Here is a 26699-nt window from a genome sequence, read left to right on the forward strand (position 1 = left end):
CTATCATTTTCTGACTCCTGGCTGCTCTGCAGCCTCTGCTCAGAAGAGACCAGGTCAGATTGGGCCTTCTCTAATGACATCAGTTGCCTATTTGCCAGATCTTGGCCTTCAGCACATTTGTCCTGTATGGTTCCCATATATAAATATAAATATGCCGCTACCCTGGCAATCTTGTTGTGCTCATCCTTGGCCTTAGGGGCCATATATAGTTCACTCAGGGCCACATGTAAGGGGCCCTGATCTCTCCATATATCTACCCTGTTTCAGTGATCTGGGGTGCGATTGCCTGCAACCAGACCGCCTGGTCCTGATGAGCCCACTCACCTCTCACAAATAGCTTATGTAAGAGGTGTTCTCTTGATATTTTGCAACCTTTACCTCTGCCACCTTGGCAGCAGCAGGGGTGCTGTTGGTTTTGGGGTTTTTGGGCTGATTCTTATTTTCCACCGGTTTCTGCACCTCATAGATGCAGGTGGCTTGCTCAATGACCCAGTCTAAAGATCTTTTCTCGTGAAAATCTCTCACGAGCTGGGTCATTATGTATTTGGGTAAGGCATGGAAAAACGCATTAACAAATTCTTTACTGTCCGTGCGTACCCTTTTTGTAGCCTGCGCAAAAGCACGCTTTAACTCCTGCACAAATTCTTGTAGGGCCTGATCCTCCCCACATTGCAAATTGTAGGCTGCCTTGCGAGCCTCTTGGGGATTTCTGTGAACAGAAAAATGTTTCAAGATGGCCGCCCTGTAGGTGGACCATCTTGAATGATTTTGGTCCTCCAGCGCCGCAAAGAAAGTATTCTGTGGAGAATATCCATTTTACATACTGAATGCAGCTACTGCTGTCTTTCAAATGGAAAGTCTCCATCATTTGCTCATAAAGCTCCAAGTGTTCCCAAACAGAATACCTGGCGTTCTTGTGATAAGGGGTGATGACACTCCTTATTGCCTTGATCTGCTTTAAGGGGTCCTTAAGCAAGGCCCTTTTTGCCTTATTGGCCTTTTTGGTTCGGGTAACCCTGGTCCACTCATCCTCTGACTCAGAGGCACTGCTCCCAGAGGTGCCCGTCTGACATTCCAGGTTTTCGCTGATTCTGCAAGCCTGGGAATGGCTGGCAGAATGTGGGGACCTAGTCTCCTGTGTCCTGGGCAGCTCAGAGGAGTCTTCAGATCCCTCCTTGCTGGCAGGATTTGATGGGTACCCCCCCCACTGACCTAACTTGGCAGAGGTTTTTAGGATGCCCTTAGTGGGCCTACTTTCCTGGGGTTCCCCACTAAATTGCACTGTGCTTGGGTGCCCATACCCGGATGCCCGCCCATCCATTCCTGGGAGGTACTGGCCTATGAACCTCATACTTTTGGCTGGATAGTAATCTGCCATCCCTGTGGCCCTGTGCTCATGTGCGCCAGGTGACATGGGGGTGGCAGAGTCCAAGGACTGGGAGAGATGAAGGCCTCTGGTACTAGGCCTCCTGATGTTTCCCTTTCACAGCGAACTTCATCTCTGTCAGCCCCTGCTCCCTGTTGCAATGCAAGAGCCTGCGCTTTCAGTTCCTCAGTTAAGGCCTTACTAGACTCTATCAGTCTCTCCTGCATGGCTACCTGTTGCTGGAGCCTATCATTGTGCTGACAGAGAGCCTCATTTTCTCTCTGAGCTTCCTGGTTGGTCCTGGAATACTGGGCCAGTCTTTGCTGCAGGAGGGTTACCTCCTGAGTCCCATCCCTACTGGCCTGCTCCTTTCTTTCCAGAGCATCTTCCACCCTCCTGGTGTGCTTTAACAAGTTCTGATGCTCTTTTTGGAGGTCACCCAGTCCCTGAAGGGCCAAGTGATTTTCTTCAATTTTTTCTTTTAATTGGCAGACTTCCTGGCCTAAGGTGTCCCTTTCCTGACTAAGAGCCTGCATCTGTGCCGACAGGTCGTCCCTCTGCCTTTGAAAGGCACCAACCTTCTGGCGTTCTTGATCAAACCTTTGAAAGGCACCAACCTTCTGGCGTTCTTGATCAAACTCTGCCTGGGTATCCAGGTCTTTCAAAATCAGTTTATTACTCTCTGTCTTCTCCCTATCTAGGTGGCTTTGCAGGGTGACTGCCTGCTCTGCGCATGCCCTATTGAAGTCCAGTTGTTGCTCCAGTTTTTTCTGGCTCTGCAGTAGGGCGTCCAAACCTTCTTGGTACTCCTTCTGCAAGGCCAGAAATCTGTTATCCTGGTCAGACTTTTCCTGTTGCAGGATATCCATATCCTTCTTTATTTTAATAATATACTGCCACATGTAAGGGGCCCTGATCTCTCCATATATCTACCCTGTTTCAGTGATCTGGGGTGCGATTGCCTGCAACCAGACCGCCTGGTCCTGATGAGCCCACTCACCTCTCACAAATAGCTTATGTAAGAGGTGTTCTCTTGATATTTTGATATCTACCAAGGTCGTCATTCTGGAATTTGATTTCCTTCCTGACTTACAGATGTTTGTATTTTATTTTGCAAAACAGACCGTTTCCTTAGAGCGTTCCTTTGAGGGGTGTTTTTACAGTGTAACACAGCGTGGTGATACAACAGGATTTATGTATCCTGTCAGTTAGCACACAGTATTAAGCTGCACAAGTGGTAGATCTACTCCAGAATACCCGGCTCGAGCCCCCACTCTGTTAAGTGACTCCAATCAAGCACTCTCACTAAGTCAGTGCCTTGTTTGGGATTGCTAAAGGGAAGCCCTTATTTATATGTTTTTATAGCAAGTTATACCCTGGATGATAAACCCTTGTATAACACCCCTCTCTATGAATCCCCCTGATCTCACTGAGCCAAGAAGTAGGTTTGTTTTGCAATTTAAAAAATTTATTGGAAAAATTAAACAATATATATATATCACACTTTTGTAATAAATTAATATTTGATAGCATCCTTATGAATATAATGTTGATCAACAATAGATAATCTGACACTAGCACACTTCTTTACAATCAATGAGGAGTTAGTATAGGAAGGATAAGGTAGCAGAAAATACTTTTATGGTTTCAAGGAAAAGCAATGAGGGAAAAATTGCAGCGCAGAATAAACTTGATATGATTTCAACAAAAGATAATATGATCACTTTTCCTTTGACAATTCCCTCCCCCCTATGCAAGATAAGGAGATGGAAGAAGAGCACACAATTCTCAGGAATACAAATGCAATATCAATTTCCAGTTCCCCCCAGCGAGCTTAGAGGAAAACAGGTACGATTTTAAAGCATGCAATATCCTTTTAAATGCGGTGGCAATGAAGTGAAAAATATGCTGAAAATGCTTTTAATTCCCTCTAGAGGTTCAGGGTGAGTGAGAGATACTTTAAGTCAGTTCAGGTCAGCCCTACCAATGATTCAGGCATGGTTATCAGGTTGAAAACGGGATTCAGTGATGGAAGCAAAAGACAGATATTTTTACACGTGGTTGAAATGAAGCAAACTGTCAATTCGCGGCACTTTTTTCCGAGTGCGTCGATCGCGATTATGGAGGAACTATAAGGAGTAGCAAGTCAGTTTTAGGCTTGTTGGAAAGCTTAGAATCTTAGCTTTAAGATGCAAGTTAAACCACGTTCCTAGCACACGCGGTTCAAAGGATAAGGATGATTTAATGGAGGTAGATTCTCAAAATAAAAGTAAAGCTCTGAATGACAGATGACAGTTTTGCAGAATGGACACACGATTGCTTATGATGCAGTTCTAAATAGGTTAAAATAGTTGAATTAGATTATTTAAACTAAGAGATTGGTTTTGCACAGTTCTGGCTGAGTACTCACACTATGAATTTGAAATAGGCCGTCAGGGTCTGGTCAGCAGGTTTGGACTGGACCCCGGGCGGGTGGTTCTGAAGTCACAGCTCTCTGGGTCAGCTCTGCTCTGCACTTTACAGTGGTCTGGTCTGGGTCTCTCTGGTTCTGGTCTCTCTGGATACAGCACTGCTTTCTGGGTTTGCTACCGGTTCTGGCAAAAGTTCCTGGCAAAGAATCCAACAGCTCGCCCAGCTGTAGAATAGTTTGGTTGGATTGCTGGATTGTGAAGGCCTGCTGAGAAGAGTTCTCAGCTTGTGGGTTAGGCCTTTGCTTTAAGTTCTGTAGTCTATCTGGAGTCTAAGTTCTGGATGTTCCTTCTAGATGTTGTGTGGTCCAGCAAAATGCTCCGCAAGAAAATGGAAAAATGATTGTCTTGCCTGTCCAAGCAGTCTCTTTTTATGTGTTTTAAAAGTGGGTGGGTCGGCTCATTCTGCATGGCCAACCCTCTCATGATTTGATAGGTCAAGGATTCTCTGTGACCTGATTTGAGAAGGGATAGTGTGTCAGAGTGAGTCAGAGTCTTACAGTCTATTGAAGAAACGCCCCTTTGCTTTTACTTAGAAAATGAATTTTTCATAACTAACAGGTTTCCCAGATACACAAGTCGTTGAAATTACATACACATTTCACAGATTAATTTAAGATACACTCTCGCCCAACTCTGATCCCCCTGAGAGCCTGGTTTCACAAATGGCAACATTTTGTGCTTTTTTAGTGACTTTCGCCATATTGGTTTTTTCTCAAAATTTACACAGACCTGCACCCCTTCCCTGAGCATATTACTGAAAATTGTTATGTCTCTATCCTAAACACAGTGTCTGCAATATTAATAAATAGTGGGGTTTGGTCCCAGAACACCGCACAAAATGGAATTTGGGCTCAAATCGTGAGGGCATTTTTCAGTTTCAGGATCCCCAAATTCTACATTTCTGTGAGCTTAATACAAGATTGTAGAAGCATTTAACTTAAACATATATTTGCTGCAATATGAATCCACTGTCCTGTCTGGCCCGCCCCTAGGAACTGGGGAAGTCAGGCATCACATGTCTCTCCTTCCAGGCAGAGCTCTGTTTACAGTCCACACCCAAAATCAGCAGACCCCATTCAATTGAAAGGGTCTATTGTGTTTGGTCCAGCAGGCTGCAGGGAAGTCCCCTCCTCTCAATCAACAGGGCCATGTGATATCCTGCCTCCTGGTGTGGGTCTCTGGGGTGTTAAAGTTCTCAGGAAAGGCAAGTCTTTTGAACTTTTAATTACATAAGACCCCCTTCTGTTCACTGCACAGTTCTGCAAGACAGCTCTCCTGTCAGGATTTATAGAGCGCCAGCGCCGGTCAGTGTCCAATGCCGGTACTGGACCTATTTTTGACAGCTGTCTTGAATTAATACATTTCAAAAAGAAAGGATTTTACTTGATAGTATATGATCCTTGCTTGACATGGCATTGATGTGGATCTGTAGTAAACTCAACCATAGTTGGATTTTTGTTTGGTGGTTTTGGGCCCATGATCTTAGCAATTTCTGACATTAATAAAAACGGATTTTGAACAGAACCATCTTTCTTTGCACTGGTGGGTGGCAGGTCAGGGGATCATTTTGGTGTGCACAAAACTGCACGGTTCTCCTGGATTCTGGCGCAAATGTGGGATTTTCCGCTATCTTGGATTTCCTAAGCCCACAGCACCAAATGTTGCAGCATAATAGTCCAAACGTGGGTCAGGACACCCAACAAGTTCCTGCACTAGACACGAAAGCTGGATCCTAGATATGCAGCATTGCTGGCTCTCCTATCAAAACTAGCCCTTGGGTTAAGACCCTTGGTGTCTATTTAGACTCTGCACTAAACATGGAAAAACATGCCAGTCAAGTGAAAGCATCATGTGACGCCACTACTCGTCTTATAAGGCAGATTAAACCTTTCTTATCTGAAGCTAATACTACCTCCCTTGCAGATGTCCTGGTAACCCAACCTGGACTATGGGAACTGCCTGTTGGCAGACATGCCAATGTCGAACATGAAAATGCTTCAAGTTGCTCAAAACAATGCAGCGTGTGCTGTTAGTGGCCTCTCTAGAAGGATGCATGTGACTGATGCTCGTACCTCTTTGTACTGGCTTCCTATTAAACTCTGAATCACATATAAAGTCCTACTCCTCACCCATAAATGTCTTAATGATAAAGCGCCAGTGTACCTTAGGAATCGGATTAAGCATCCTTGTCCTGTTCTCTCACTTCAGTCCAATTTCATTAAGAAACTTGAACCACCTAGATATAAGCCAGAGTGCTATGGTGGCATCAGCTTTGATTCCATTGCCCCCCGCTTATGGAATCCCCTTCCTACCTCTCTTCGTCTCGGTGAGGAACTTTCCTCTTTCAAAAGACGCTTATAACGTTTCTTTTTAACTCAGATGACTAGTCTTCTATCGTCTCTGACGTCTCCTGATTCTGATCTCCTTTCTCATTTCTGACTTGCTGCGCACTGAGGCCTTTGAACGAGCTGCGCCCTATAAAAGTTACATAACAATAACAAAAATAACCAATTTATTACAAGATAAAAGAGTACATTCAGCTGTTAAATGAATGGCTAAGACTGCAGAAGTGATGTGCCAGTGCCACTTAGTATGTCCGTGCACTCAGTTACGTTGAGGCATTGCTCACAGGTAACCACGGAAGCCTATCGCGCCCTGTGCCTGTCTCTGTGTCTGGGCAGCAGTACTCCAACCCTGCTCCCCCAAAGGGGCCTGGTCTCATTCACACTGCTCCTTACAGCCATACTAGGATTCTAGCACAACCTCTGGAATGTCTAACCGCCCACCAACACGCTCCTCCCTTTAAGACAATTTTTTATTGTTTTGTCAGCAGCATTGTCTGGAATTTTCAGATGGGTGGCAGCTCCTGCCAGTCTCTTAGGGGTCCCATACTTTCTTAAAATGTCTTTACGTGTATGCCAGCAGAGTTTGGGCGTTATCGGTTTTAAGTTGGCATGACCAAATGATTTCGTTCACTAGGCCCACCAGGTATGTTCTACGAGTGGACTCTCATTTACCAAGCTAATGCATTCTGGGAGTTGACGTCATGGTGGACTTTTGCGGGATGTACGCACCTGAAACCAATGATTTGCGCAAGGGAAGAAGAGTGTTGCTGTGACATGGGGTCATCTGGCCACACTACTATAACGCCTTGGTGCAAGAAAGCATTGTTAAATTTAGGATGTAATGCATAGTGCCACCAGGTGGTGTTCACTTTCAGAAGCCACTTGTGATAGTAGTGTGCTATATAGAACACAACATAACAGAAATGGGCAGAGCCTGCACAGTATGGGCCTAGTATAATAAGGTAATTTGACACATCAAAATAAACATCACATAAATGATGGCATAACATAAATAAGAATAACAAAATATATCATAACATAGCCAGAGACAGCACACCAGAACACAGCATAGCGTAACATAACAAAACACAGCATGACAGCACAACACAAAGCATATCAAGGTATAGCACCAGAGCACATCATGTTTAACAGCATAAAATAGCTTCACAGAAATAGCATACTATGGCATAGCACCATTGCATGACCTTGCATAGCCCAGGCGAGTATAGCATGACACAGGACAACCCGCCATTATGCTCCTGCTGTTTCTATCAGCACAGTCACTGTACAGTTAGCATTGCAACAAACTATAAATACAAAATGCAACGGACATCAGTAAACGGCAAAACTATTGGCGTTGCCAATGCTTGTTTTTAAATTTATTTCTAAATGGAAGAGTGAATCGTCTTGGATTTGAATCTGCATCCTGCAGGTTACTCCATGCTCTAGCCAGCAGGTGGATCTGCCCACGACCTATTTTACCGGCTCCTGGATTAACTATATAGACAGCTGCCGATCAGGATGTGCTGCTTACGCTGACACTCTGGAGCACATCTCTTTAAAAACAAGTGTTCCGAACCGACCGTTTCACCTCCATCTTGTTTCTTGGAATTCACCAGCCCTTGATGTGTGGATAATACATAGAATAGTAATCACTTACCTGAATTTTGAGAACTTTACTCTAATTCCAGGGGCAACCTCAACCCAGGGGATACGAGGGAGACCCTGAACCCCGGGGAAGGAGACATAATCCCGGGGAGTCGGCTGTGACCTCAAATCCTAGGGAAGTTATAGAGACTCCAACTCCTCGGGATGTGTATGAAACCCCCAACCATTGGCAGTGTGAGGTGTCCCACACACCCTAGGGTGGAATGGTCCTGGAGTCAAAAGACCCTGACAGTGACGTGTGTGTATGTAGGGAAATGTGTAGGATCCAGACCGCTTGATATGATACCACAACCTCCAACTCCCTAGGGTTGTAGTTTGGACCTTAAGCTCTTTGGGAGAGGGGTAATGGCACACACTGAGTCTCTGAGTCTTGCTCGCCCCCTTGCTGTGAGTCTTGCTCACTCCCTTGCTCTGACATTCACTTGCATCCTTGCTCTGAGTCTCGTTCGACCCTTTGCTCAGTGTCTTGCTTGCCCCCTCGCTCTGATACTTGTTCCCCTTCTTGCTCTGATATTCACTTGCACCTTTGCTCTGAGTCTCACCCAACCCCTTGCTCTGAGTCTCGCTCACCCCTTGCTCCGACGCTTGTTCTCCCTCTTGCTCTGACATTTGTTTACACCCTTGCTCTTAGTCTTTCTCAACCCCTTGTTCTGAGTCTCACCCGCCCCCTTGCTCTGATGCTTATTCTCCTTATTGCTCTGATATTCACTTGCACGCTTGCTCTGATTTTCGCTCGCCCCATTGCTCTGAGTCTCGCTCGCCCCATTGCTCTGAGTCTCGCTCGCCCCTTGCCCTGATGCTTGTTCTCCCTCTTGCTGACATTCACTTACACCCGTGCTCTGAGTCTCACCCAACCCCTTGCTCTGAGTCTCGTTCGCCCCCTTGCTCTGATGCTTGTTCTCCCTTCTTGCTCTGACATTCACTTGCACCCTTTCTCTGAGTCTCGTTAACCCCCTTGCTCAGAGGAATTCCTGATCAGGGGCTTGTAGGCACCCCCGTTCTCATTTTCACTTGCACCATACCATAAACGTTTGTTCAGACCTTTTCATATTTTTACTAGTACCCAACAGCATTTTGGTATTGCTTACTATCTATAATGGTAAGTAAAGCGTTTGTTCATTGACATCTGTCTAACAACCGTATGGAAACACGTCACAATCTCCATGTTCCCTTTTTTTCTTAATTTGTTTAGTTGTAGAATTTTCGTTGGATGTTGTCCTTAAATTGTGACAATAGAGTTGTAAACCTAAGGGTACATGTGTTTATAGAGATACCTAAAAAACAAATTGGCAAAGGCAAAATAGACATAGTAAAAATACTTTGTACACCTGTGTGAACAGTAGTCTTTTTGTACTATCTACTTTACTAATGTGTGTCTTCAGGCACAAACGTGTAGATGTTTTGGGAACTGGGCGTGTAGAGTGCATGTATTTACACCATCCATGCCTACAAACATAAAATGCAATTACGTGTGAACACCACCACGGCTGCTGCCTTTGCCAATACTTGGTAATGAATTAGGATGGAGTGGCTACAATCGATTGTTAGTGCTGTGGTTGGCTAGTGTCTGTTTCTAAGTCTGTCCTAGTCTTAAAACGTGAGCAAGTGGCTTTGAAAAAACACTCTTTATTGGTCTTATTTCATTGCTAACCACGTCTGAAGCAAGAACTTCTCACTCTAAATCAGTGGGCATGTTCTAGAAAAGGGGTCTGCAACCTTTGGCTTTCCCAAAGGTTGCAGATGTTTTGGACTACAACTCCCAGCAGCCCGAGCCAACATAGTCAAAGGAGATGTATCATGGGAATTGTAGCACAAAACATCTGGAGAGTTTCAGGCTGCATACCCCTGTTATAATAGATTATATGAAACTGGCCCTTGGGTTCATCTCCCTAGAATCCTTTGGGTTAAAAACACATGTATTTCCGGTCTGTAGTACCACATAGTTACACTATGATATGAAAACGTTATATGTCAATGTTGTGAAGGGTTTAATTTGTCTGCTGTGTATCCACGTACACAACTGTTTGCACCATTGAACCACACTCTCACTATTGTGATTTCTGCGCCGGATTGAGGCATACAATTGGCTCGGGCACCAATGCAGAAAAGGCCCAAACATGCAAATGGTAATTTATTTCTTTTGTGATAGACTGCTTGAGTAGTACCCAGAGGGACGTTTTTTTCGGTGAAACGTGTTGCACATTTTGCATTTTAAGCCATATATATTCAGTAATACTGGTCAAAACTATTAGCTGCATAGTGCAGTAAACTGGACTAATGTGGCCAAAAAACAGGCCCACACTAACGTGTTGACTGGCACTTGGGGCATTGGCCTATTGGCCAGTCTGGGCCTGTGTACATTGTTTGACGGGACATAAGACTCCTTTCAGTAAATTGCTCCCAGAATCGCCACATGTCTCTCCAGTACCGTGCGCTTAATCTTCTATATGCCTTGATCAGAATCCCATAACTCACCCTGCCCAGGAATCTCCAGTCCAGTAGATCGGAGAGCCTCTCCGTTCGATTTCTCTGAACGATCCTCTGACGCCGGGACTGCTGGCAGAATCCATACAGGTATTGAGTCAATTGATTGCAGGACTCCTCCGGCGCGCGGAACCTCCTGTCAACAATGTAAATCCCTGGCGAAAATAAAGACGGACGGAAGACATTCATTACAACACCCGGGAATTCTATACACCATGTCGTCTGAACAATGAACGTGACCTCAAGGCATACATCATTTCCCATAGATCTTACTTAGCTTTCATAGGAAGATCAAAGGGGATGTATGGTAAAATAATGAATTTTACATACTAATTTCAAATATTTTATTCAAGACATATGAATTTCGCATCTCATGCACATTCATGAAATAACTAACGTTACTTCCCTTGGTACAGTAAATCTTACACAAAAAGAACTCTTCTATCCTTCCCTGGTATTATGCAGAGGTTACAGAATTGGCAGCTGGCAAGCTGCCTATTATTGGCTGTTTTATCCATCCTATTTCGTAGATGTCCCCACCTTCAGGCCTCTGTCATTTTATCCATCCGTGTAAACGTAACCCCCATAACATGCAAGGCTCACTCTGCATGCATTACAATAACTAACACGTCAGCACTATATTATATGTTTGGATAGCAAAGACACAGACACAAATGTACAAGTAAAATGTGAAATGGAAATGCAAAGTGCAAAGGAGTTTAATGTAAATGTGCTTTGGTGTTTTACAATACAATGGACCCTTCTATGTGTATTAACTAACAGATGACCCAATTATCCACTTCTAAACAATTCAAGAAAACACCACCCCACAAAATAATAAAAAAAACAACAATAACAGATTGTCCACTTCACCAAATGGCTGACTTTGGATGGCACTTTATTTTCATGTGACATAACTTAGAGACATCTCTGTTCCCCTCCAAGTGCTGTGCATATAGTGCAGTTCCTTGGGCTGCGTTATACACTTTTCCAAACCTCAAGTTGAGGAGGGAGCTAAGGGGACTTTAAAAAGGAGGGCCAACTGTGATGAGGGGTCCAGTCAAAAGATTAAAGTCTCGTCCTTGGCCCTGTGGGACGTGCCCTGCCTCTCTGGGAGGTTCCATGTCTTAAAATCGCGGCAAAAATGGCTGTGAATACAAAATATTGCGGCAAAAATGCTGTGATATTTTGTGCCACAATCATGTAAAGGTTGTGGGGGACACCCCCGTAACCCCTGGACCCATTATACCATTTAAAGGGAGCGGGGGACACTCCCGCAACCCTCGCTCCTCTTAAATGGTATAATGGGGTACACCATTACCGGGTCAAACCACAGCATTTTTGCTGTGATTTTTATTACCAGCGACATTTTTGCGGCAATTTTATTACCTGATACCCTCTGGGAGCCCTGTAGCGGGACATGTACTGATTTACAGCCCTGTGGGATGCCTCCCTGCACCCCCTTTAAAGCACTACTAGTCACATTCAGCACTTCAGAAAGCACCCCAAATAAATAAATATAGAACTACATTTTTAGGTGTTTTCGACTAAATGTCATCTTTTGGGGACCTACTGTTCAATTCAGCAAGAAAGTGGGATATAGTGGAAACAATGCAGGGAAAAAAATGTTTCCCAGTTCTGTTCCTCGGGTGCCCATCGTGGTGCTTGCCAGCATGAGTATGTGCCACACAGTGCAGGAACCCTTGGAGGTCCCATGCCGGGTTGCTGCGCTATGTGGGATATCTGTATGGCGCAGGCTTGGGGATTCCAATTTATACAGAATGCACTGATTCGCAATAAAATACATTTTTCTGAGTTACCGTCATCATTTTGACCTTTCAGTAATAAAACAATTTAACATTTACTAAAACACAAAGCAAAACACCATATCACAAGCAAACGCTATGAAAAACATAGATTAAGAAATGTCATATTTTGTGAGAACACATTTAAAAAGTACATATACATATATTGCAGCAATCCCTTATATGTCAACCCAACTCAAAAAATCAGAACTTGTTTCAATCCAAAATAATCAAAGACATTTTCCCTAAAAAGATTGCACTTGGTATTTCTCTGCAAAAACTAGGTAGCCATCGTTGCTATTAATAGAGCAAAGGTGGCCGCCCTTGCTACTCAGCACCGCATGTGCACCCCGCAATGTTTGCATATGTGCATTGAGGTTGCGGAAACCTGGACCAGTCTGGGATTTCCACACACTTCTCCAGTAATCCACTAATCCACTAAATCAGTAATCCAGCTTTGAACATATGACTAGAATCACAGGAAAGAGCCTGACTGAGCAGATATGAAACTGGTCTGACATACTACACATTCAATGGTCGCCGGGATAGAAAATTTGGGTTGCAGCTCTCTCTCTTTAGCAACCCTATCAAAATCTTTATTTGGCATTTATTTTAGGCAATTTTTTGTATCTTTGTGTAAAATGCTATTTTATTAGGATTTTTTAAAAATAATGAGCTCTAGTGTTTTTGTATGTGAGGAAATGTTCACCTATTTCCATGTAAATAAAACCTTTTGTTCATCTCTGCAAAGTAGGCTTCTTTGGAGAAAAATGTATTCCTTGGCGATGTAGCCCGATATATAAACCGGAAATGACAAATCCAATTGCTCCTGCTTTTTTAGGTGTTAGTGCGATAGACGGATAGAAGTTTGTATGGCTGGGCTTGTATGGAGAATGGGTTGGAGATTGTGATTGTTTAGATGGATGCTGGATTCCATGTAAATGGATGTAACTGGGTGGATGTGTGGGTGTAATGTAGTTGTGGGGATGGGCAGTACAAACATAGATGGGAGGGTGTGAGGAATTGTCATCAGGCAAGGCTGAAAGCCTGGCCACTTTAGATTTTTATTAATGAATAATATGATGCAGGTAATTTCATCTCTGAAAGGATAATCTGCTATCAGATTCCCTTTTCATAAGCTCCATGCCAAAAGCACAGTGTATATCTGTGCCCTGCTGCATCAATATCCTGATCTGCAGCGCCTGCTCTTCAGTGGCACAATGCAGGTACGGAGGTCGCAGGTACCCCTTTGACAGCTGCAGTGACAGCCAAGTCTCTGCAGCACAGGGGATGCATTTAAGATATGCACCCTTATGCCAAAACTATGATTATTATAAGTAACCCATGCTGGTGGCAGGATGAAACTAAATATAAGGCATGCATGAGTTAGGGCATGGTCCATATCACTGCTAATAATCATTGCAGCCTGTAGGTATTTGGAAATGAGAAGACCAGCCTTCAACACTTTAGACCTACTGACTTTTATTTGCAGAAACAACATGCTTCTTTAATTCTGGGGAAAATGGGGGACAACATGCCGTTTGAATTTCTTTCTCAAAAGGTGAAGATACTGTTCACGAGTCATTCTGTCGAGGCTAACAGTGTTCGGGAGTCTTCTCCAGGAGATGAGACTCTATTGCCTTTTATTCTCTGGAAACTGTTTTCCTAGGGATCATTCATCATCAATTCCTTAAAGTCTCGTATTGTCTCTCAAGCCTCTCTATTCATTTCTCTATAGTTCTGCAGAGAGGAGGTCTCCAGCTCACACCCTCACTGGTGTTGGTTGTACTGCAGCCTCCTTGGCCCAGCCCCTCCCCTTGTTGGGAAGGCTTCCTGGACAACTGTTAGCACGGTCCTCTGCCTCTCTGTTCATTCAGTCTTCCTCTCATTCACTCGACGCTCACCTTTGTTTCCGGATGACAGATGCCTCCAGCTGGGTCTCAAGTGCCGCTAGGGTCGTCAGCAGCAACTCTCTCACGGCTAACTTCTTCTTTGGGGATAAATGTCTTAGTAAGTCTCTATAAACGGGTTATAACAGGATAGGGCACAACGGGTGCAACTTGGACTACTGTTTCCTTATGGCCGGACGTCAATATGCCCACTCATAGGCCACCTCCTCCTCAGGCCACGGGTCGTCCTACAACTCTTCTCTCTAATTCGAAAGGCAAACACCAGAGACCTGTATCAGTATGACATCCTTGGAATCTTTCTTGTTCTAGAGCATTACCATTGGTCCAATTGTCTGTCTCTCCCAGGTTGTAGCCTCCCTCAATTATGACCTCATCCCCCAAGGTCTCCCAGGTTGTAGCCTCCCTCCATTATGACCTCCTCCCCCAAGGTCTGATTGGCTTCTTGCTAGAGATCTTGTCCTGGCTCTGATCTTCTTTCCTTTCCACCGCCTTGTCACAAATCCTCCCCCTGAAGCCCTTACGATCGGGAAGGGCATGCAATCTGGATAAGTAATCAGCTTGAGCCATTTTCATGCCCGGCTGATGGATGGTGTGGAAAGAGTATGGTTGTAGCGAGAGAAACCATCTTAAGACACAGGGATTTGTATCCTTATTCCTGGACAGCCAGACCAAGGGAGCGTGGTCCGTAACCAGAGTAAATGTTCTTCCCAATAGATAGTACTTTAGAGTTTCTACGGCCCATTTCACTGCCAGGCACTCTTTTCGATGGTTGCGTAATTAATTTCATGAGGTAAGAGCTTTCTGCTGATGAACAAGACAGGCCTTTCTTCTTCTCCCTTACTCTGGAAGAGTACAGCGCCTAATCCTGAACCAGAGGCATCTGTATGTAGGTAAAAAGGTTTCTCGAAATCCGGACACCTTAGAATGGCCTTATCCGATAGGGCACTCTTAAGGGCCACAAACGCCTCTTCGGTTTCTGTATTCCTCCATTCTCTCTTACGTGGTGCATTGGCTTTCAGAAGGTTTGTCAGGGGGGAAGCGATTGTCGAGAAGTGTGGGATGAATCGCCTGTAGTATCCTACGAAGCCCAGAAAGGCTCTGACCTGTCTAGTCGTTACAGGGAACTGTAGCTTACTGATGGCCTCTACTTTCTCTTGTTGAGGACGGATTTCTCCTCGACCGACATAGTAACCAAGGTATTTGGTATATGTGTTGGCCAAATGGGTCTTTTTGGGATTGACATGCAAGCCGGCTTCCTTTAGGGTTTGGAATATCGCCTTTAAATGTTTTAAGTGATCCGGCCAACTTTGACTGTATACCACTATGTCGTCTAGATATGCTCCGATGTATTCTTAATGGCCCTTTATCAAATAGTTCATTAGCCTCTGGAATGTGGCTTGGGCACCATGTTGCCCGAAGGGTAACACAGTAAACTGGAACAATCCGGCCGGGGATGCGAAAGCCGTTTTCTCGCAGTCAGCATGGAACAGTGGTATCTGCCAATACCCCTTTGTCAGGTCATTTGTCGACAGGTACTCCGCTTTGCCCAGCTTCTCTAACAGATCGTCAATTCTGGGCATAGGGTATGCATCGAATTTCGAAACTTCATTTAACCTTCTAAAATCCATACAGAAGTGAGTGCTCCCATCTGGTTTAGGGACCATTACTAATGGTGAACACCACTCACTGTGAGATGGTTCTATTACCTTCAGGCGTAGCATCTCTTCTATTTCTTTATTAACCTATTGTAGCCTGGCTTCCGGGATCCTATATGGTCTCAGCCTCACCTTTGTACCTGGGGATGTTTGTATGTGGTGACATGTCAATGATGTTCTACCTGGGATTGAAGAAAAAATCCCTTTGTAACGATTGATTAGGTCACACAGTTCTTTCTTTTGACGTGGGCCAAGGTCTGGGTTGACATTCAGGGCTTCTTTTCATATGTGGTCTTCCGCTGAGGGTAGATATTCTGGAGCTATTTGGTCATGCTCAGTATTAATATCCGAAGTTTCCTTAACGGCGTGACCCCCTAGCTTTAGTAGCTGCTTTGATGGGATCTCTTCGGTCTTGAACGCCCATATTGTGGCCACAGGCTCCTTCCATTCCTTTAAAAGATTAATGTGGTATGTTTGAAAGGGAATTCTATTCCAGGTTGATGGACTCGATAAGTAGCAGGGCCCAAAACTTCTTTTATCTGGTATGGACCCTTCCAAGATGCCAACATCTTATTTTCTGTAGTAGGGAGTAGCACAAGGACTTGGTCCCCTACCTGGAAGGTACGTAACTTCGTTCTTTGGTTGTAATAACGCTCTTGTTTGACCTGAGCCTGTTGTAGATGTGACTGTGCCACCTCCTGCAATTTCTCTACTCTGGACTTCAGCTGAGCCGCATATTCAGTCAACGACCTTTCTGTACTTGGCTGCTCCTTCCAACTCTCCTTTAGGATATCCAGGAGAGTCCTTACTGGTCTGCCGAATAGCAACTCGAAAGGAGCGAAGCCCGTAGATGATTGGGGGTATTTCTCAGCGTCATCAAGATCCATGGTATTCGTCGGTCCCAATTCCTCTCTCCTGGCAGGATGGTTTTCCGCAGCATTTGCTTTATCGTCTGGTTGTATCTTTCGACAAGTCCATCCGTCTCGGGATGATATACTGCCGTCCTGATTTGCTTGATACATAGGGTGTCGCATACTTGCTTTAATATACTGGACATAAAGTTAGTGCCTCGATCCATGATTATTTCTTTGGGGATCCCCACTCTGGCCATGAAAGGAACCAAGACGTCGCATATTTGTTGAGTATTTGCAGAACGCAAGGGAAAGGCCTCTGGGTAACTGATGGCATAATCTACTATTACTAATAAGTATTTGTGGCCCCGACTTGAAGGGTCCAGAGGTCCGACTATGTCCATCCCTATACGTTGAAAGGGTTCCAATATCAACAGCATGGTTTGGAGGGGTGCCTTTAACATTTTGGGATTGTTCTTCTTTTGGCACTCAGGACAACGCTGGCAAAAGCATACCACCTGGCCATAAATCCCTGGCCAGTAGAATCTCGCCAAGATCTTCTGAGTGGTCTTCTCCACCCTGAGGTGTCCCTCTCCCACTTGAAGATGAGCCACTTCTAATACAGTCTGATAGTATTTGCTAGGGACCAGAAGTTGTCGTGTGGTTGCTTTTTCTGTAGATTCTGTAAGGCGATAATATAGTCCGTTCTCTTTCACAAAGCATGGCATTCTTCCATCTGGTTTGTCGACCACTGAGGCTCTGGCGTGTTTCAGGATTGGGTCTAGCTCTTGTACCATGCGAAAGCTGTCCCCCTGTTCATCAATCCTCCAATCTATTGCCACTGGACACATATTTTTCTCTATCCAGCCCCTTTTTTCTAGCCTCTTGGTAGACTTACTCTTCTTCAACTTAGGCTTTCCGGCGTTTAGGTCTTGGTCATAAAAGGGGGCTTCTTTCAGCCAGTGGTTTTCCAATTTGTGGATAAGGCGGGGAAGATCTGGGACATCAGAGCCAATCAAAAGCGATTCAGGCAACGTTGGCATCACAGCGGCTTTTTTTTTAAGCCATTTGCTCACCTGCTAACTTTATCTTGATTTTCTTAAGTGGGTATATTTTAACATCCCCATGAACACATCGAATGGGTATATTTTCATTTGAACTTCTCACCTCTCTTACCACTTCCGGTTGGACTGCTGTCTGTAGACTTCCAGAGTCCAACAAGGCTGTGGTTGGCCGACCTTCCACTTCAGCCTCACAAACAAATGGATAGGTGATCTTGTGACTTGGGGTTGAACTGCATGGAACTACCTCCTTTCCCCCAGCTCTTTCAAAACTTCCGATGTCCATTGGCTCTGACTTGGTATTCTTTGGACATAACCTTGCCAAGTGCCCCCATTCTCCACATTAAAAACACTGGGGACCCGCAGCGGGGCGCTTGGGGTTCGGGAAGGGAAGGTTGATCCAGGAGTTTCATGGTTAGGTCGGGGTCTTGACGGGTCCCAGTCTGTTCTGCGGAACATCGAATTTGGCCAGCGTGGATTGTTGGCCTGTCTAGAGCCTATGGTATTAGGGACTCTGACAGCCCTAACTTGAGGAGGATAGGAGGCCAATCTCCCCTGTCCTGCTTTCTGGTAGGCGGAAGCTATGTCCACTGTTTCGAGTAGGGTGGGTTTATGGTGTTGTCACACCCATCTCTGCATTGGAGGAGGAAGGGCCTCCACGAATTGCTCGAGGACCACCTTCTCTACCATCTCATGCACAGTAGTAGAAGTGGTTTGCAACCACTTGTCCCCAAGTTCCTTGATTCTGTAAAACAACTGTCGGGGGATTTCCTCGGGCAACAGCTTGGTATCTCTGAACTTGATCCTGTAGGCTTCTTCATCGTGGCCCATTCTCTCTAGGACGGCCCGTTTCATCTCAGGGTATGTAGTGTCTCCTATTGGGGGTTAGCAGCCTGGTATGCACTCTGCATTTCCCCCTTCATAAGGGGAGCAATATAGTGCGTCCACCTCTCGACTGGCCATTGAGTGTTTCGGGCTACCCTTTCAAAGTTAACAAAAAAATGGGCAGGATCTTCCCCTGGGGAGTATTTCTGCAACACTGACTCAGGAACTTGTGGCTGGGCTCTAACTGCGGTAGCTTCTAGCAGCAGAGCCTGTTGCATTTGAATAGCTTGCTGGAAAGCTTGCCGGTCAGCCTGGGCTTGCTGGCTCTGTATCTGAAGGGCTTGTTGTAGCAGTTGTTGTCCCTCCGTTAGTGACTTTATCAACTCTTCCATCGTGTTTCTTGATCCCACTTCTGACACCAAATGTAGGTATTTGGAAATGAGAAGACCAGCCTTCAACACTTTAGACCTACTGACTTTTATTTGCAGAAACAACAAGCTTCTTTAATTCTGGGAAAATGGGGGACAACATGCCGTTTGCTTTTCTTTCTGAAAAGGTGAAGATACTGTTCACGAGCCATTCTGTTGAGGCTAACAGTGTTTGGGAGTCTTCTCCAGGAGATGAGACTCTATTGCCTTTTATTCTCTGGAAACTGTTTTCCTAGAGATCATTCATCATCAATTCCTTAAAGTCTCGTATTGTCTTTCAAGCCTCTCTATTCATTTCTCTATAGTTCTGCAGAGAGGAGGTCTCCAGCTCACAACCTCACTGGTGTTGGTTGTACTCCAGCCTCCTTGGCCCAGCCCCTCCCCTTGTTGGGAAGGCTTCCTGGACAACTGTTAGCACAGTCCTCTGCCTCTCTGTTCATTCAGTCTTCCTCTCATTCACTCGACACTCACCTTTGTTTCCGGATGACAGACGCCTCCAGCTGGGTCTCAAGTGCCGTTAGGGCTGTCAGCAGCAACTCTCTCAAGGCTAACTTCTTCTTTGGGGATAAATGTCTTAGTAAGTCTCTATAAACGGGTTATAACAGGATAGGGCACAACGGGTGCAACTTGGACTACTGTTTCCTTATGGCCGGACGTCAATAGGCCCACTCATAGGCCACCTCCTCCTCAGTCCCCGAGCCCTCCTCCAACTCTTCTCTCTAATTCAAAAGACAAACACCAGAGACCTGTATCAGTATGACATCCTTGGAATCTTTCTTGTTCTAGAGCATTACCATTGGTCCAATTGTCTGTCTCTCCCAGGTTGTAGCCTCCCTTCATTATGACCTCATCCCCCAAGGTCTGATTGTCTTCTTGCTAGAGATCTTGTCCTGGCTCTGATCTTCCTTCCTTTTCACCGCCTTGTCACACAGCCACATCAAATTTGATATCACACGTGTGCCTGCTCCTGTCTTCTGTGGAAAGTGATGTGTATTCTGGCCAGACAGGTTGATTCTGATAACTGACAGGACAGGAATTTGAAGGGAAATGCCCCTTCTTTGATCTCTTTTTGAGGAAAGTTAACATCGTACTTCAGAAACAGCCACACAAAAGGGAGCTGTCCTGAGCCCAAAGGAGCAGACCCATTAAATGGGAGTAGGCTTATACCAGGGTGATGCATATCTAAAGACTTTTGATCCTATTGAGACGGAAAAGGGGCGGTTTAATGTCGACAGGGAGAGCTCTGTACTGTTGGTGAAGGAGTCCACCATCTTGTTTCTCTCCGTCTCTCTCTCTCATTCCTGTTTCCCCTACTTCCTGTAGCACAAAGCACTTTGGATGATGTCAGAAAGGCAAAGTCCTCTCATTTGAAGAGCAGGTTTTGGACCCCTGAAGCTGTCTAGCCTCAGTCCATTCACCTATGAACTGTAACCTTTAAAAGAAAGGGCCCCACACCACTTCTTTGATTCACTCTCGAACACCACCTGGGAAGGATTCAGAGGACCTCTTTTGGGGGAGTTGTACTTTCCAACACCCTCACCACTGAGGTAAAGGAGCAGTCCAAGGCATACTAAAGTTCTGTCTCCTACTTATTCCCATGACACATTGGAGGTGACTCTTGCTGTAAACCAGGACTTGCCACTCTGCACCAGAATCTCCTAAGTCTGGGTAAGCAGACCCTGGAAGGAATCAGCCTGTCCTCGAGACCCTGAAGTGGAGGACCAGAACAGCTAAGGCTGGCCATTCTGTTGCATCAAAGCCAGTCAAACTGTGTTGAAGCCAAGATTGACGGTTTCAATGCTACTTAGAGGCACTCCTCCAAAGGTTCGAACTACAGTTCCTTTATCTCGAGCTCGCTCAACACTGCTTCGTACCCTAGAATCAACTGCTCGTGTATGTGTGGTTGAAGAATGTGTTTGTATTGATTGGTGAACAGGTGAAATAGGATGGACGGGTGCTAGTAGATGAGTAAAGCAAAGCTCCCTCTAGCCAAATGCATTTCTTATCAGTTCCATCTGATGCCTGAGCCTGCCTCTAGATCTAGGCACTGGGCCCTGGAAAGTGGCATGCTGCGGCGCAAGCTATGCTGAATTTTCAACGAGATTTAGTGGAGGAATATGTGAAGTCAAAAAAAGATGAGGGAGGTTTGAAGCAAACTGATACCTGGTCTCAAAAGTGGCAGCAGCAGCTTTTGGTGCCCGGGGTGTGGATCTTCCCGAATGGTCCCTCCATTATAAATGATACCAGGTCAGTAGTGGCAGTTTTTTTTGCTTTTGAAGTGGGTTAATAGTTCTACTCAATGAGTGCATGCAACCACATTTAGCAAGGTGCCTGAACCAATGTAGTTCTTCGCTAGAGACATTATTTTAAATAATGGGTTGAAATATTGCATCTTACAGCACAATATCTGAGGAGAAACTGGCTAAAAAGTGATCCAAGAGAGAGAACTAGTAACACAATATAGTTCGAGGTGTGCTCACGTATAGCTCTCCTTTGGAGCTGCAATTGAATATATTGTTAATTTAGTGTTCATATTCAGCATGGCGAAAAGAAAGAAAACACTTCGTTTAGCTTATGAAATGCTTTCAGTTTTTAATTGCTCGAAGGCAAAACATGCATCCAGAAAATCAGTGCAACTAATTGTGGTATGCTTCCTGATTACTTATTGATAATATCCATTACATCTAGTCCTACATTCTGCCTTGCATTGATGTAGGGGGCCAAAGGCAAGGTCATCATCTATTGCATGCCGGGACACTGGGGCTGTGTACTCCCTGTGGGAGGGGTAGGGCATGATGGAAAAGGAAATGGAACTAAAAGTAGGTTTCCTGACATCGAGGTGGGTATGTTTATTGTATTGCTTGTATCGCAAATCTCGGTTGAGAGCAGTGGAGTGCTTTGTAATGGAGGGACAGGGGTACTAACAGAGATTTGTATTCATCCGGATGATATTGTTGAAAGAGACATGTATTTGGTGTTTTGTAGAACTGGAGTATGGTGTGGCATTTCGAGCCTCAGTCGGGACTGAGTTTCAGATGGGTGTGGCAGGGCATAGCAGGAAAGGGACTGTTTGCAAGTCTTCAATTTATAGTCCAGCTTAGAGTCCAGCCTTTTGATAATTCTGCTACATGAGGTGTGAAGTTTAGTCGCCAGGTATGATTGTGTTCCTTTCTGGACTGCTTTGTTGATGCTGCATGCAATTGTATTCTTATCCTGGTGGGGAAGGGGAGCCAGTCAAGCTTGAATAGTGTAGGAGATACGGTCAAATGTGCTGCCACCTGTAATGTGGCAAGATGCATCGTGTTTGGCTTCCTTGAGGGTGCCTGGTCCGTGACTGGAATCCCAATAAGAATGGCATTTCCTATGTACATGTGTGAGATCACGGGTGCTTTGACCATCGTGAGAAAGTTATGCAGAGGTAGGAAGGGTTGGATTTTGCAGTGTGCAGATCTGGCGCTGCATGGTTTGTGCCTTTTTAGTTTTGGAAGGAAGGGTTACTGCCAACAACTAAGCCCAGGGATTTGGCAGAGTTGAAAAGCTGCAGCGTGAATCCTTCCAGACGAATGTCACCCAGCCATTGTTGCACAAGTTGTTGCTTGGTGGGGGGAGTAATGACGATGAATTTGGGAGGCAAGTGATGTTCTTGTGGCCACTGACCTTACAGTATAGGGGAGCATCATTGGCATACTGATGAATAGCTAGGTTGGGATTTGGGGGGCTATAGGGGTTCCTGGTATAGGCTGAGGATGATTGGGGAGAGGATGAAACCATGGGAAACCGCACACATGAGTTGGCTGGATCTGAATGAGCTCATCTGTACCGCCTGGTGTCTCCCTCATAGGTAGGACACAATCCATTTTGGGATGGTACAGGAGAAGCCCAAATTGTCGGTGAGGATGGAGAAGGAAGAAGAGTGTTATATGGCCGACTGTGTCAAAGGCAGCCGAGCAGTCTAAGAGTACTAGGAGGCATGAGTCCCCTGTAGTGATGATTTGTGCCACATCACCTACCTCCTGACTTTTCTGCAGAGATCATATGTCTGCTTTGGGTGCAAAAGGATTTGAGGGATGAGAGATCCTCTGGGCTGCAGCCTTAGTGCCACATCATCTAAGAGATCGGATTAGTGCCGGATTAAACCCTGTGGAGTCTGCTAGGCAGTTGAAATGTCTCCTAATATGTTTGTAATTTTCGACACCGCTTTATTCTGATCCATTGTCACGGGGCCCCTAAAAGGAGTTAGGCCCATAGGCCGTTGCCTACTTGGCCTAATGGCTAATCTGGCACTGGATCTGATTAAACCTTTGTTGACAACGAGCCCGGATGTGTACCAGGATATGGACGGTTTGATTTTGGCACATCTAGACTTGGAGGTGAAGGTGCCTGGGCATCCTGTAGATTTTGGGCAAAGTGGTTGAATGTATCCAGAAGGGCTCAGGTATTTCCTGTGGTGGGAAACAATGGGAACATTGCCTCCAGTGTGCCCAGTGGGATATTCTTGACGAAGCAGTGATCAATCACAGGGCATTTAGTCTGGCTGTTGAGGGGCAGCTTTGTGTATAATACGAGAAGGTGGATTTCAGCGTTGTCGGTCAAGTCACGGGGAAGGGGGTTTGAGCATGATCGAAGCAGGTAGGAGGTGAAGACACTGTCAAGTGTGTGGCCTTTGACATGCATCAGGGAGTGTGATCTCTTTAAAGTTAAGGAATCAGTCAGGGAGATTGGAGAGTCACATAGGTGTGCTGGTTTTGACTTTGGAATGTTGGAAGTGTCAGAGGAGGATGTTATTAGAGTAGGAGACAGTTGCAGAGAAGGGAAGGTTGTGTAGTTACCACTCCCCTAAGGCGAACTTTAAATATGGTGGAACGTAATTGGGTTGCTGCCTGTGATGGGGAACTAACATCAGAGGGATATGAAGGAGCTGATTTCGGGAGTCGTGATTGCCATGCAGGGCCAGTCGATCTTATGAAGGACTGCTACCACACCTCCAATTTTTCTGTGTGGTCATAATGTTGGAAACTTTAGCCGTGGGGGTTGGAGGACGTTGAAGTAGTAGAGGGAGAAAGGTGTAAACCATATTTCATTAATGAAAAGGGCACTGAGATTGTTGTTGGTTCTGAGGACAGCGATGGTGATGCCTTGTGTAGATGCTGAGCAGGGCAGATTCCAATAGAAGCTACATATTGAAGGGGTCTATAAGGGATACTGACAAGGGTTGCCAGGTCAGCTGACCGGGGCTTCTTTGGGCATTTGGCTGGGTATTCTTGGTGATATGGGTTGTGGTTTTGGGAGACACATGTCGTCTCCCTGGTGTACAACGGGCAGAGTAACTGGCCCTTTCCAGGCCCAGACCAGACAGAACAGCAATTACCCTTTTCTTCACACATCTGGGCGAGGGACACCCTGTGATCTAACAGTTGAGAAGGAGGGGTAGAGCTAAGCACGTGGGTGGGGCAAAGTTGAATTTACTTAGATCCACTTGCCCCAGCTCACCAACTGCAAAGGAAAAGGAGGCCTAGAGGCTGCTTAAGTAAGGAAAATATTAGCAGCAAAACAAGAAGGCACCAACAGATTAGCAGTGCTTGACAGGTCGGTGGGGCCGTGGGCACATGACCTAGATCCACTTGCACCAGCTGACTGTGTGCTCAAGTACGTACTGCGACGAGGAAGAGCAAAACTAGATGCAATGAAGGTTACTGGTAAGTAATCCGAGTATTATCCTTACTTAGCAGCACACATTTTTTGAATTCCTTAATTGAAGAGGGAAACAATGTGACGGATCGATAAGTGACAGACTTCAATCATGTAACCTTTTACATAAAGGTCTCGCGTATCCTAAATGTACTGCTTTCAGAAATAAAATGCTATTATATTTCTTATATAGCACTAATCACCCCCCCACCCCCCGTACCCTCCTGCCTACCCCCCCTGACAACCTTGTGGGTTCCTAACACTCCTGGTGGACCGTATGTTCAAGGAAACCAGACTTAGGTTTATGCAAGCAGCTTGCTACGCCATTCAGGGAGCAAAGGAGTTGGTTCAACTACCTAAAAAAGCCAGCCAGCGTCCTTGTGTGATTCGATGCACAAAGGGACCAAGAGTGGAGTATGCATTGTGAAGGCATAGACAATCAGCATGTGTCCTTTAGCTGCTCAGTCTTTGACCATGAGTGGTGCATTAAAGCCACGATTCATCCGAGACACTTAGACTTGAGGGTGGATGGGGCAGAGAAGTGCTGGGTACAGGCAGGTCACCTGCCCAGAACCTCTGAGAACTGAGAGGAAGCATGTTCAGTTAAGAGTTTCATTTTTATCAAAACCAGCACTACTGTTGGCTTTGCTAAATGCTGTTTATTGTTCAGATGACGTCTTTGGGGCTTACGTATTCAGAGTGCAATGATGATGAAAGCCTCCATGCTTCATATAATTGGAAGTGAGGCATATGTTTGGAGGAAAGGACCTACCAATTACGCTTCCCTTGATAGTGTGCTATTCTATTAAAGTGCCGCCTTTACTCTTTGTAAAGCACGGATTAGATTTCAAGTCAAAGTTTTTAATGTGCCAACTAATCATATTAATTGGATTTTGCAGAAGAGGCTAAAGTGTCAGCAGAGGATTTTGACCATGAGGAAATCAGTCAATAGGAGCAGTGATTTGTTTACTTTTTGAAAAGTATGGAGGCTTATTTCTCCCAAATGAAAAATAGAAAGGTATTCTTCAGGGAATAAATCCCAAATGTATAAGGTTGTTAGAATCCTAATCGGGACATGCTGAGGAGGATGTACTCTTTCGAGCTCACCAGATAAAGGGGATTGGAAAGCATGTGCACACCTTTTTACCTCCCTAAATAAGAAGCACACTCTTGACGAAAGTGTTTTCACTGCCATTCTCTACGAGGCCCAGCCATAGTCTGGCCGCGCCCGATCAGCCACCCCATGCAATCCCTGAGGTTTTCAGGACCTCATGCCCCTATGGATCAATAGAATTCCCATCCATTTGTATGGCAGAAGCCATAGCTTTGACCGCCAAAAAGGGCAGGTCTTCAGCAGACTGAGAAGGCTTGAAGATGTCCATCTTGGAGGGTCATCCCAAAGTGGATATCTTGCATCCTATACGTTTCCCATTAATGGGAAGGGCTGGCCTTTTATAGCGCAGGATCCTCTAGCCATTGCGTGTCCTTTAGTAGATGTTTGATGCCAACCTAGTACAATCCAGGGCCCAATCCTCATGCCTTTTCCACAATAGAATCAGTTAGTAGAACCAAGCGTGAACAGAATTGCGTCAAAATGGCATCAGAAAGGGGTCATCAAGCAAGCAGCAGAATTTCCAAAAGTGTTTTTTTAGCATAATCATTTTAGGTGGAAAGACAAACACTGAATGAAATCAGTTTGCAGGTTACAGACATTTCTGGATCCGTTTGAACGAATTGGTATAAGATGTTTGTTTGTTTGTTTTTTTCACTTACACTGCGCATCAGACCCGAAGGTAGCGGGGCGCAGCAGTACAGAAAATGCAAAGCTTATGTGGTGAGGCCAGGAGATTGCTTGGTAAGGTTGTCTCTAGAGGATGCATATCTTACTTTTCAACCTTTCAACCTTCCTTCTTTTCCATTGGAAGCGTTCAATATTTTGGTTCAAGCTCTAATATTGTGTCCAAAATACAATAAAACAGAAAATAAAATTCAAAGTTTTATCGAATAAACTTAAAATTTGTCAGGATTGGGCTAGCTTTTGAACACTTCTCCATCCCTACTCCTTGTCCTGAAAGACTGCCTCAGCCTTGGTTAGGCTTCTGGATTTGATTTACTTCCCACAATATACCAGTTTTCTTGGGT

The 26699-nt window shown here is 45.2% G+C and overlaps 1 protein-coding gene across 2 annotated transcripts in view; it reads right to left on the minus strand.

Moving 5' to 3' along the window:
* The window catches only part of GYS2 (glycogen synthase 2), a 919141-nt gene that overhangs the window by 162628 nt on the left and 729814 nt on the right, over positions 1-26699 (minus strand). For both annotated transcript variants that reach the window (XM_069628441.1, XM_069628442.1), the window contains one exon: positions 10326-10489. In XM_069628441.1, the coding sequence (XP_069484542.1) occupies positions 10326-10489 (164 nt within the window). The remainder of the gene's footprint in view (positions 1-10325; positions 10490-26699) is intronic.

This window comes from Ambystoma mexicanum, chromosome 12, assembly GCF_040938575.1.
Source record: "Ambystoma mexicanum isolate Mex_15411 chromosome 12, UKY_AmexF1_1, whole genome shotgun sequence".
NCBI classification, from domain to species: Eukaryota; Metazoa; Chordata; class Amphibia; order Caudata; family Ambystomatidae; genus Ambystoma; species Ambystoma mexicanum.